Source organism: Pogonomyrmex barbatus, unplaced genomic scaffold (genome assembly GCF_055798465.1).
Source record: "Pogonomyrmex barbatus isolate J1 unplaced genomic scaffold, ASM5579846v1 scaffold2, whole genome shotgun sequence".
Classification (NCBI taxonomy): Eukaryota; Metazoa; Arthropoda; class Insecta; order Hymenoptera; family Formicidae; genus Pogonomyrmex; species Pogonomyrmex barbatus.
In genome coordinates, this window is record NW_028297116.1 from 4,309,496 (window position 1) to 4,322,570 (window position 13,075).

A 13,075-nucleotide genomic window follows, 5' to 3' on the forward strand; every position below is an offset into this window, starting at 1 on the left:
TTTTAATCAAATTCAAATTTAAAAAATGTCTTATATCAATCTTTAATGTCGCTTTTATACAGGATGTCCTCAGATTTCCAGATTTTACAAACTTTGATAAGTATGTTCTAAGAGACACCCTGTATATCAATCTTTTTCTATAATTTTAATACTATATTTCGTTAGATTTTAAGAAACTTTTAGTTTTATATGAGATTTAGAAAAAAATCTGTTGTTTAAATCTTGAATATCATTGATTAGTGACAAATATAATCTTTATTAACATGTCGAAATAAAAAAATTATATATTGCTATAAAATTTTATTTAATACAGAATAGTTCTGTAGTTATTAATGCATTATGTTTATAAGAAGTTTTATAATAAATAATTACAAAGTATTTTTTATTTATATTATATAAATTGTGTATCTATTTTTAAACATTGTAATTATTTTAAAATAATTTTTGTCTAATTTATATGTTTATTTATAAATTTTAACATTGAATTGAAATATTAAATTATCAATAATGAAAGTAATATATTTAGATCATATTTAAACAAAGAAAAAATTTAATGTTTTATTAAATTTTGTTTTATTAAATATTTTCTTTTTTTTATGCTTTTTATTAATATATTATAAAATATATACATTTTTTTATTAAAAGTTTTAAAAATTATAAAATCTAAATATATTATATTTTAAATCAAAATTCGAAATATTCTTTTACATATTTTATACGTATGGATAATTTATTTTTACTTTTAAAAGACAGTTAAAAATAAAGCATAATTATTAAATTTACTGTTTAAAAATGGAATTATAGTTATTAAATATTTAAAATAATTGTTAAATATTTTTCAATTTTATTAAATGTTTAAAATAGTTTATAAGTAGATTTTTCTATTGTTTTGTGTTATATTCTGTTCTATATTCTATCTATATTAAGGGAAAGGCTAAAGGAATATAAGAAGAATATATATTAAGATACAAATCAATGTGTTCTTAACATGTATATATATATATATATATATATATATATATATATATATACGTACATATTTTGATATAATTTTAATACAATTTTTTTTTATATATTTGATGATTCGTCGTTTCCATAGTTATGTATAATTGAACTGACGTAGTCTCTTCACATGGCTAACATGAATCAAAATAGTAATTATCCAAATGGAGAATCCATTGAGAGATATATCTTCATGGATAAAAGCGAAGCTGGAAAAAAAGATTTTTAAAAATTACATGTTACAATCTTCTATTTTATTACAGGAAAGTTTAATTTGATTGACAGATCTATGTACTTTAGATATAGATTTCAAAAGAATTAGATTTATAATATTTTTATAATACATGTATAATGAATATATGAATTATAATGATGAGATAATAAACAATTTTAAGATAGCAATTAATATTATGCTATATTACGAAACATCAATCGACTAATTTATTTTTTCATCATGTTTTAGATCTATTACAAAACAATTTTATTAGACAATTTTATTAAACTATGTATAATGTGTCATTCACTTAACAGTATCAAAATGATCAAAATGATCACAAATTAATGGTCGTAAATAAAAAATAACTATTAAAGTAAAAACTGCTAAATAACATTTCTAATTGTTTAGATTTTTTTTTTAATAAATTTTATTAAATCAAACTTGTATAAATCTAAAAATTGTAAAATTATCTATCTTACCGTTGGATCATAATCATAGTAACATTTGGTTACTTCATATGCTAATTCACAGCCTTCCATTGGTTTTAATGCTGTAAAATTAATAAAGATAAACACAATAAATTATATATTACGAAACTTTTGATAGAAATTATTTTTAAATACTTCGTATTTTTTGTTAAGAAAATTTTGTATTTAAAAAATTTGTTAGCTTCACTTACTAGTGTCACGACAATTTGATATTGCTTTCATTACAGGATCCAAAAGTTCTTCCAATAACATAATTTCCGCAATTTGTACAAGTGCTTGTTCAACTATTTTGTCATTTTTCATCTAGAAAAAAAGAGACAATTTATTCCTTTAAATAATCATACAATCAAAAATAAATCATATAATTATTTTTTTATCCTAAAAGAACAAAAGATGTGTTTTTTGTGCACAAATTTTTTTCTATCGATATCAATCTTGTTTGAAGTAGAAGATTCGAAATTTAATAATTTAACTTATAGAAATGATTGCTAAGTAATTTGTAAAGAAATATTTATGTTTTTCATATTTATCTAATTTATAAATTTATAATTATAGGTTTTATACAGAGCAAATTTAATCAACCATAATTAACATTATGGTTTTGCAAATATAGCTTGTTTTAATTTTTTTCTTAATCGAAGTAGTTTTTCCTTTTCAACATTCGTATGATTTAAAATTTTTAGGTTATTAAAAAGTTATTTATAAAGAATTATTAAAATTTTACTTACCACCTTTGTCATTAACATCATACACTTAAAATAACACTGCAATTTTCGATCAGGTACAAAATTACCTTTGTTTGCATTTTCGATCAGCTCTATATATAAATTAATATTAGAATTTTATCATCTTATTGTATTTTACTTTAAAAATGCATTTTAACACTAACAAAATATTAAATGAATTACACATTATTAAGTTTGTGTAAATTTTTTCTAAATTTGTATATAAAATATTGTATAATATTATTATCTTGATTTTGTGAACATAGTTCAGAACAAGTTCCATTCTATAAGTTTTTATTAAAATATAAAAATATAAAATATAAAAATATAAAGTTTTTTATATGACATACTTGGATCTACTTTCACCCTATCAATGCAAATTTTCTTTATCGGTTGTAGAGCCTCTTTTATTTCTTCGAAAGACATTCTTTTCTGCAGAAATAAAAATCATTTAATCACAAATGGAAAAATGTAATACATTAATATCTAAATGAATTTACAAATTATAAACTAAATACATTAATAAATTAATAAATTCTTCTATTATTTTTATAAAAAGTAATTAAAGCAGTAAAGTAATTAAAGCATATTTTTTACAGGTTATGATATGAGATTTAACAGTATTTAATCATTTTATAGTTTTTAATCTGACACATGCTATAATTTACGGAATAATTTTAAAAATAGTTTTATAATTGTTTTGAACAATATATTTATAATATTAAATATTGAAAAAATCGATAAGAAAGTATTAGAAAATATTTTAACTTTTTTGCTAAGCAACAATATGATCTTTTCTGATTTATGATGAGATGTATAAATGATTTTCATAATTCCTTTCAATTTATTCTCATTGGCACACTTATGCATCCTTTTAAAATTTAGAAACTTACACTTTCGACATTATGAAGAATCATTATAAGCACGAACGAAATGAGAAAGATACCATCGCCTTTCATCCTTGTTATCTCTGATTTTGTTACTTTTTAATTTTTTTTTATCGCGATATTAGCCTCCGATGAATCCGCAACTAGACTTGATTCTTGCAAATCGCACACAAAATGCGTTTGATTACTTTTATGTACGGAAGTAAAATAGAGAGGGAACCTACAATTTCGTGAGGTGGTACATCCTAATACGTCTAAATTACCGTTTTGGTTAACATAATTAACGATACTTAGCGCTAATACTGTCACCCGAATCTTATTATTATTTCTGGAGTACGAATAATCACAGTATTATGCAAGTTCAGACTTAGGATTTTGAAATTATGAACTTCATGATGCAAAATACGTAAGGAAATAACCGTTAATTTTTTAGGAATAATTTTTATTTAAACTTAGGCACAGATTCTTTTACCTATAAAATTAATTATTTTCTCTTTAATTATTTTTTCTTCTATTCTCTTCAATTTTTATTCTATCTTTGTTTTATATATATATAATTTTTATATATATGTTTTATATATATAATTTTTTTATTATTTTTTTGTAATAACGTAAGATTTTTGTTTTTGAATATTATTCTCTTAACATTTGTTTTATTTTATAATTGCATTTTTAGAAAAATAAATAATTAAAAATTTTTAGGATAACTATTGATTAAAATTGATTTAAAATTGATTTAAAAAATATTTAAAAACCAAAAGAACAAAAAAATTAAAACAAATTATTAATAGAACAAAATACAAAATATGATAAGTTACTTCAGGGAATATTTTTTTCAATACTTAAATGCTTAAATTATATTCTTAATGCTGGCATAAAAAGGTCTATTATTAAGATTCGAAAATTTTGCAATTTATATGATTTATATAATTTTCTTATTATAAGTATAATTTAAAACTCTTATATACTTTATGACAAAGACATAATAATAAAAATGAATCTAGAGCCTACAAAGTTTTTCCCATATACTTGCAACAAAGTTTTTTCCTTATACTTCCCACACAGTTTTTCACATATACTTGCAACAAAGTTTTTCTCATATACTTCCCACATAGTTTTTCCTATATACTTCCCACATAGTTTTTCCAATATACTTCCCACATAGATTTTCCCGTGTACTTCTCACATAGTTTTTCCCGTGTATTTGCCACATAGTTTGTTTCGCATATTTCCGACATAGTTTTTTCCATATACTTCACACATAGTTTTTTCCATCTACAGCTCACATAGTTTTTCCCATATACTTCCCACGCAGTTTTTTCCCATGTACTTCCCACATAGTTTTTCCCATATACTTCCCACATAGTTTTTCCCATATACTTCCGACATAGTTTTTCCCATATACTTAGACATAGTTTTTCCCATATATTTTCCACATAGTTTTTCCCTTATACTTCCCACATAGTTTTCCCATATACTTTCCACATAGTTTTTCCCGTGTACTTCCCACATAGTTTATCCCATCTTCTTCCCACATAGTTTTTCCCATGTAGTTCCCACATAGTTTTTCCCATCTTCTTCTCACATAATTTGTCCTATCTAGTCCCCACATAGTTTTTCCCATCTCCTTCCCACATAGTTTTTCCCATCTAGTGCCCTCATCATTTTTCCCATATACTTCTCATATAGTTTTTCCCGTGTACTTCCCACATAGTTTGTCCCGCATATTTCCGACATCTCATACGAGAATTAGAACACGTTTAAGAAGATTGATAAATAAGAATAGAATATATAATAGATGACGTTATTTGGCAGGCAAAACTTTTAATAACTATAGACACTTTTATATTTTAAAAGAATGCAATATTTGTAATATTTTATTTATTATTTTACGCTTACTAAAATGTCTGGGAAATGATAGGAGAAAATTTTTGAAAATTGCATATATTTCTATCATTATTAACAAAAAATATAATTTTTAAGTATATTTTAAGTATATTAATACCGCGAATCTGTTTTCATTGCTTTTAAATAAAAGTTTAATAATTGTTCCAGCGTTATTTAAGATTAGCTTCCTACTTATTAATTATAATATCTAAATAATATCTATATTACTTTATATTGTCAATTATTACTATTATTATTAATATACAGTTATTGAATCTTGCCAATCTATTAATTTACAACTTTATAATTACATAAACTTTGTGACATGAATGATTCAATAATACATTTGTATATTTCATGTTTATATAAATATTATTATATCTTTTTGTTAATTGCGATATCTCATTGCATTATTATAATTATCTGCGATTGATTTTGATTAAGGGAAGAAGAAATGTTCCGAATCTGTTTCATAACTGCATTTTACAAACTGATAAGTTGTTTCGCAATCGTCTTCAGTAGGAGCTATAAAAACAAAAGAACATTCCATATCAACATTTCTTTTTTTATATTGCAGTTTGAATTTATAATACTAGACATTACAAACGCGCGCTGCGCGCGCGCTATTTATCTTTTTAAACACAAGAGCAAAAATTAACATAATATTATTATACTACTGTTACACTATAATATTTTTAACTTCTTGAAACACAATTATCAAAACGATCCTCTGTGAGATACAAGCTATTCACGAAATTAGGGCAGCGAGAGAGAACCAATCGGCATCGCGGAAAAGCGTCAACAATATACTTCGAGAAAATTTCGAGAGATGCGAGTATCGATTTAACATGCCTTTTTTTAGAAAAAAACTATTTTTTATCAAAATTTTAATTTTTTTTTATAAACGTGAATAATTATAATAGTAATTACATGAGAAAAAGATATATTGTGAGTTATATAATATTATTTTTAAAACTTACGTATTCCTGCGCATTTACTCGCAGACACTTTCAAAGGCTCTGCCATTTCAGGTGGCATCATCAGATCCATTTGTTTAATCATCATTCCCTCATCTATGCGTCCATTCTTGAACTTAATTGGAAAAAGAATGCATATGAGTAACTGTTTATAACTTGATACTTGATAAATAATAATATAATATTTTCATTATTATAACAAATTCTTGAATAACAGAATATAAAATTTAATAATTTTGTGCACATTAATATTTATGTCTTATAACAATTTTTGATGTGATTAATCTTTAATAATATTATTGAATTAATTTTAATCATATAATATTATATTTATTATGCGTAATATATATTTTTTCTTACAGTTCGCATTGTCTTCATTATACAGAGCGTGTAGCATTTTAACGCTTTGTCATCTGGAAATTCACCTTTTTGTATTCCTGCAACAGCTCCTATAGAGAGAAACCATAAAAAATTGTTTAATTTTGATAATGTAATGGAATTTAATAATCAAAATTAATTAAGCTTAATAAGTTAAATAAAATTATTATCCCTAAATTATATTAAAATCAAATACTTAACAAAATTTGCGAGAAAAAGTTACGGTTTACAATTGGATAATATTATCAAATGATATGAATAATTTATTTAAACAATTTAAAATTATTTAATAATGTTGAAGAGAAAAAGTAATTTATTAAAAAGAAAATGTTTATTAAATCAAAATATATTTTATATTTTCTATATTTTCTATATTATATCATTTATAGACATTTCAAATTTCAAAATATATAATAATTTTTAATCGTATACACATACGGAAAAGAATAGCGTAAAATTGCTAAAAAATAATTGTTTCTAAATGGCATTGAATCCCGTAAGCATGAATTAAAGCAGAGATTACTGTAATTACAGGCAGTGTCTACGTATTTTCCGTACGTGCACTATTTGATTTTATTTCTAAATATATTATTAGTTTCGTAACTCTTTTTTACATTTATTAATTAATTAAAAGCAAATGTATGTATGTATATATATATATATATATATATACATATATATACATTAAGTAATTATATACATTCTGCATCTTTTTACGTCCAATTATCATTTTCTTATATAGTTTGCCATTTAAAACGTCAATTCGTTAAAAAAATATTTATGCAATTTAATTTGAATATGATAATTACGATATCTATTTTAATGTTTAATGTGAATGTTTCACAATGTAAATGTTTCACAAGCATTATAAAATGAAGTTTGAAGCATTTGCATAACTTACCAGGATCTGCATGAGATTTCGTCGTACATGTATTTCGTACGGTCGCCGCGGTTTTTTGGATTTGTTCCATTGTCATCGCCTACATTATAATAAAAAATTTAGTTTGTATATAATTCTAATGAGTAATTCTAATAATAGAATAGCACGTATATAATATACGTTATATAGAAAAAGATTTTAAAAGTGATTGACCATTTTTGAATCAAGCAAATACTTTTTTAAATTATTAATATTAATATTATTTTTAATTATCTCTGATAAATACATTGCGTAAAGCATTTTATGTCTATGATAAAATCTATTGTAAACTTTATAAAGCTTTGCTAAAAACTTTCTATTTTAATTGTACCATCTTCTTCTTGTACGAAGATCAAGTATTTTATACAATGTTACTTAATGTTACTTAAATATGCATTTTATAAATTATCTTATCATTTCAAAAGAAAATGAATTTTTATAACAATCATGCATGAATTCTAGAACTCTATTTAACTCTTTTACTTGAAAAATAAATTTATTTCTGTTTTATATAATCAGTTATTTAATGACTCATGTGTAACTTACAGCATTCGCTCGATTCACTGCGGTAAGCGCGATTATCGTACAGATTAATAAACGTGCACACATTTTTTAGTATTTTTCAACTATACACACATAAAGATGAATAAAATTAATCCAAAATATTCCCTCGAAATTATCGACACTATGACTAGCTTTCGGCTCTTCTATAAAGACTACGGCTGTTGACAAGTTATTCGTGGTTAATATATGAGTGACGATCTCGTTTAGGAGCTTGATTTCATATCATTTATCCCGAGAAAATGCATACTTTATGTCATCGAGACAAAGAGAGAAGCTTCCGTAATTTGTCATGTCGAAGAAGAAGAAGAAGAAGAGAGAGACAAGCTTGTGATTAACCGGCCGTAATCAACAATTTGTATGTAATAATATATTGTCCGATAGTTTCGACTGCAAATTTCTGCAGATGATTTTCGTTGGAGTTCGTCAACTGAAAAACAGGGGAAACATACAGAAAATCTCGACTTTAATTATGTCCGAATGTATAACGAGCACACGGAAGTTAATCGCAGAGACGCAAGAGGCGTTGAGAGACATAGGGGAAAAACGATGGAGAAGGCAGGAAAAAAAATGTAATTATCGATCTGCCACGGAGAGTAGCTCTCGGATGGCCGCGCGTATGAGATGCCGAGAAGGGTGATAGTTCAAGGTAAATGGTTCGTTCGAAAAAGGTATTTCCATTGTGATACAAGAATTCAATTTTAATATGATGTGAATCTTTATTGAAAAGTTCGATAAGAACGAAATTTGAAATTTAAATAATGTTTAGAAAATTGAAATTTAGATAATGTTAATTTCAAATGTGACAAGATTTCTATTTTGAAACATAAAAACGTGATGAACATAAAAATATACACATCTAACACATTTACATAAATGTGAACATAAACACACACACACACACACACACACACACGCACACGCACACACACACACATTTATATATATATATACATTTATTGTATAATGCTCGATTGCATTTTTTTGCAAATATATTTAATACATTTTTAAGTTATAAAATTAATCGAGAACGCTGGAGTTTTCGACTAATTATAACACGTTTTAGGAGAATATTTTTCCGTGTAAAGCGCACATTTTACGATTAGTTCAATATGCGAGAGAGTTAATAAGAAACAATTGGTGGCGATATTATGACTTGCGTATATATAAAAAGGCGTAATCCCATTGAATTAAACATCTTGTGGACATGTTTCATGAGAACGGCATGACCCTCCGCCAGCGATCAGCTTAATTACACGCTTTTAATTAACGATAATAACCATGATTTGCTGCATCATGTTAAAATTATGAAATATTTTTAAAATTAACATTTTTTTTCGAACTATTCACCGAAAATTATCTTTTCATATTTGTTAGAACGTAACTATGTTTCACTTTTGCAAACTATTTATTCTTAATTTATTAATCCGTTATTAATCCATTAAAACAATTTATTATTTAAACAAATAATATACATACGTTAAAATTATAGCATAATAATAAAATCAAAATTTGTTATTTGAATGAAATTTATAATAAATTTTACATTAATTTTTTTCGTAAGCTTTTGGATATTTACAATATTTCAAATTTTTTATTACATTTTATAAATCATACAAGTGTATTATATTGACATTATTATATAAAGTTTAATAATCAGCATTTTTTTAATCATTATTATAATTAATATTTTTGCGTTAAGCTAAGTTATAATAATTTTAATAACATAAACGATTAAATCAACTACGAATAGACTAAATATGCACATTCAAAGTCATAATAGCATACACACATATTCGAGTAAAAAATAGAGTTAAAAGGAAAAAATATGATATGTTGGAGAATATGCTTGAGAGAATTAATTATAACTGATTGCGCGCGCTCAAAGTTTCAGATGATTGTGGGCGAAAGTTCGGCGAAGAGCGAAGGCACACCAAATTAATCGCATGTCCTTGCCGCCACACCCGCCTGGCCTTTTGTGATGCTAATTAGCTTTCAATTAAACCCAGAAACTTAACCCTTTCTGTCCAGTGTCGATTAGGCCTCCTCTTATTTTAGACAATTTTGTTAGAAAGTTGCGAATCTACCTTCAATTTCTCTTTTTGAATGTATATATTATATAGAATAAATAATTTAATTTTTCTGTAAATATCTGATTAAAAAATGTAATAGAGTATAATAATATAAATAATATAAATACGTGCTCGTGTGTTTGTTTGTGTGTGTATGTGTGTTGCATGCATGTGTATTGATATTATATTATAATGGTTATATTTGATTTGTTTATTTTAATTTTTTTAAAAGAGATATATATATATATATATATAAAGATATAGAGATATATAGATTTTTAGAGAGATATATATTATGTACATTATGAATAAAATATTTATATATTTATATCTATAAATTTTTATATTTTTATCTATAAAAATTTTAAAGCAAAATTTTAAAAATCATCTTTTGGGAAAAAAATAATATATAAAATTATTTAGATAAAATGTAATATGTGCATATCACAATCTTTAATTTAAATATTATGAATTAAGATATTAATTAATTAAAATTTATAATTTTGAAAATGATTTAAATAAAGATTGTGTGTGTGCGTGTGCGTGTGCGTGTGTGTGTGTGTGTGTGTGTGTGTGTGTGTGTGTGTGTGTGTGTGTGTGTGTGTAAATATATATATGTATGTATGTATAACTTACATTATTGTTTATATAGAAATATTTTATTAATGTGGAATGTATATACATATGTATAATATATACATATATGCAAACTAAAGATTAATAAAGTAATATTGATAAAGTAATATTGACTTTATTTTATTTTGAGTTCAAAGGATGCAAGATAGCAACTCTATTTTTTTTCTGTCCTCGCATCAGGAAATGACTAATCAACAATGACTTCAATGTGCATCTCACTCTGTCGATTTTGCATCCACACAATTATGTGTGTTCCGGGATTTCGAAATGCTACTCTGTGATAAACAAATTAAAATTGCGCTGCTAGTTTCCGGAAATAACTTACTGTAGAGTATTAAGATATAATATGTTCTTTTTCAAAGATTATCATTATGCCTGATTATCTAACAAATTTCTTATATATGTACACAAGTGAATATCTGTTAGAAAAAAAAGACTCATTTATTTTTTGATCGATATATTATGAATGTCATGTTAAATCGTCTCAACAAGAAAAATCAGCATTACAAATATTATTTATATAAAAATTATTATATTTTAATTAAATGTTAAATATGTTAAAGATTTTTGATTAACTATAACTTTTTCAATTTAAATTAGAAAAATTTTTTTTTAATTTTTAAGAAATAGAAATTAACGTGAAAGTATAGCTGCAGATTAATTATATTAATTATATGAAAATAACTTGCCATATCTAAGAGTAATATATATAATACTTTTTCTATAATTATAGAAAATAACATAATTTGATATAAGTTTTCTATAATATTACTCTTCTATTAATTTTCCATAAATTACTCGATAATCCTATAAGTACAGTGTATTATTTATATGATCCGATCGTGTTAACAAAGTATCCATCTTAGTATAGACGCAATTATCGTGAAGGAAATCCCGGTTAGTGCATGATAATAACCAACTGCGAGCGGAAACAAAGCGTTGTTTAAGTACAATGAAGAAGCCACGCGCTTATGCAAGGAATTAATAACTAATTTTTTAGCTTTTAATGCATCATATTACCTGATAAGAGTAATTTATGCACATTAGGATATATTTTTAAATTTGAATATTCTTTTTAAATACAAAACGATTTGTTAAAATTATTAAAAAGATAATTAGAAACATATGTAAAGACATAAAAGTTTTATTAAAAAGAATAGATAATTGTTAAAGAATAGATAATTTTATTTATTTATGAATGTACGATAATGATTATGCTTCAAAGATTATTAAGCTTACATTAAGATTACAATTTAGTTTATATAAATACTTTATTATAATTGTAATTATTTTATTTTATATTTTATATTTTATTACTTATTTTGTTATAAGTATTATATTTACTCATTAATTGTCAATAATTTGAGAAAATTTTTTATAAAATTTTATTATTGTTAATAGAAAAGTTCATTAGTTCAATTATTAAATTTACTAAAAGTCAAATTTTAATGTAGAGAATTTTTATATTTTTTTATTAAAATTATTAATTTTATTAATAAACATTGATATATGCAATTGTGAAAGTCTAAATATATTATTAATTTTTTTATCTTTGTAGTCATTTCTCTCAACATAGATATGTTAATATAGATGTAAGGAGGTTTTATAAGAGATTTTATTGATATAAAGAGATTTTAATTTATATTTATATTTTTGTTTCATATATGTATATATAATTATTTTTTTTTCTTTTTATTATATTGTATACAATGAAATAATATATTTAAAAAAAAATTGTTAGCACCTATGAGTTGTTGTTAACATTTCTTTTCATTTTTCTAACGGTATTATAACTCGATAGCGGCGATGGTGGTGATGGTGGTGGTGGTTGAAGGCGGTTGATGGTGACGATGGCGTTAATGCTGGAACCAGTGGTGCCCGAGGCCCCCTTGCTCTCATCGTCGTCTCTTCCTGCCGCTAAAAATATCGCTTTCCAACCCGTATCTTACAATGTTCGCGCTAGCAACGAAGTTACGATCGATTATTATTAATTATGGTGGATATATTTTCGATCACTCGAGCCCTCTGTTTTCTGGTGTTTATCAATTGACATGAGTATCGCTATCTATAAATGATAAAATGAGAAAATAACGAGAGAAAAAAAATCGGAATTACAGTATATGAATGTGTGAGTGCGAACACAAGTGACACATGTAAGTACATCGTGTGTGTGTGTGTGTGTGTGTGTGTGTGTGTGTGTGTGTGTGTGTGTATTTAACGTTTTATATGTACATATATATATATATATATATATATATATATATATATATATATATAATTTTAATTAATTTACAAGTTGATTGAAACAATATTCTCAGTGTAATGT

At 24.3% G+C, this 13,075-nt stretch overlaps 3 protein-coding genes across 6 annotated transcripts in view; 1 reads left to right on the top strand and 2 right to left on the bottom strand.

The window, feature by feature from the left end:
• The window catches only part of spri (Src homology 2 domain-containing protein sprint), a 162,397-nt gene that overhangs the window by 55,103 nt on the left and 94,219 nt on the right, over positions 1-13,075 (top strand). For 2 of the 4 annotated variants that reach the window (XM_089077394.1, XM_089077401.1), the window contains exon 1: positions 12,635-12,902. The exons of 1 other annotated variant lie outside the window; for it this stretch is intronic. The gene's annotated coding sequence lies outside the window, so the exon portion shown is untranslated. Of the gene's footprint in view, positions 1-12,634; positions 12,903-13,075 lie in introns of those variants that run through there. One more of the 4 variants, XM_089077402.1, reaches the window with a different exon arrangement.
• Obp6 (odorant binding protein 6) lies at positions 1,038-3,701 on the bottom strand. The gene is made up of 6 exons (XM_011643941.3): positions 3,326-3,701; positions 2,783-2,864; positions 2,436-2,524; positions 1,899-2,010; positions 1,699-1,769; positions 1,038-1,211 (listed from the first exon to the last, which is right to left on the bottom strand). The coding sequence occupies exons 1-6, from the start codon at positions 3,389-3,391 to the stop codon at positions 1,194-1,196; spliced, it is 438 nt and encodes a 145-aa protein (XP_011642243.2). The 5' UTR covers positions 3,392-3,701; the 3' UTR covers positions 1,038-1,193.
• Positions 5,248-8,174, bottom strand: Obp5 (odorant binding protein 5). Its single transcript, XM_089076314.1, has 5 exons — positions 8,027-8,174; positions 7,463-7,541; positions 6,544-6,632; positions 6,187-6,298; positions 5,248-5,731 (listed from the first exon to the last, which is right to left on the bottom strand). Exons 1-5 carry the CDS (start codon positions 8,087-8,089, stop codon positions 5,646-5,648), a joined length of 429 nt encoding a protein of 142 aa, XP_088932440.1. The 5' UTR covers positions 8,090-8,174; the 3' UTR covers positions 5,248-5,645.

Coding starts and splice junctions, on each gene's coding strand:
- Obp6 (XM_011643941.3), bottom strand. CDS start 3,391: ATGAAAGGCGATGGTATCTTTCTCATTTCGTTCGTGCTTATAATGATT. Junction 2,865..3,325: donor TTCTTCATAATGTCGAAAGT/GTAAGTTTCTAA, acceptor TTATTTCTGCAG/AAAAGAATGTCTTTCGAAGA. Junction 1,770..1,898: donor ATCAAATTGTCGTGACACTA/GTAAGTGAAGCT, acceptor TTAATTTTACAG/CATTAAAACCAATGGAAGGC.
- Obp5 (XM_089076314.1), bottom strand. CDS start 8,089: ATGTGTGCACGTTTATTAATCTGTACGATAATCGCGCTTACCGCAGTG. Junction 6,633..7,462: donor GAAATCTCATGCAGATCCTG/GTAAGTTATGCA, acceptor TTCTCTCTATAG/GAGCTGTTGCAGGAATACAA. Junction 6,299..6,543: donor TAATGAAGACAATGCGAACT/GTAAGAAAAAAT, acceptor TTTCCAATTAAG/TTCAAGAATGGACGCATAGA.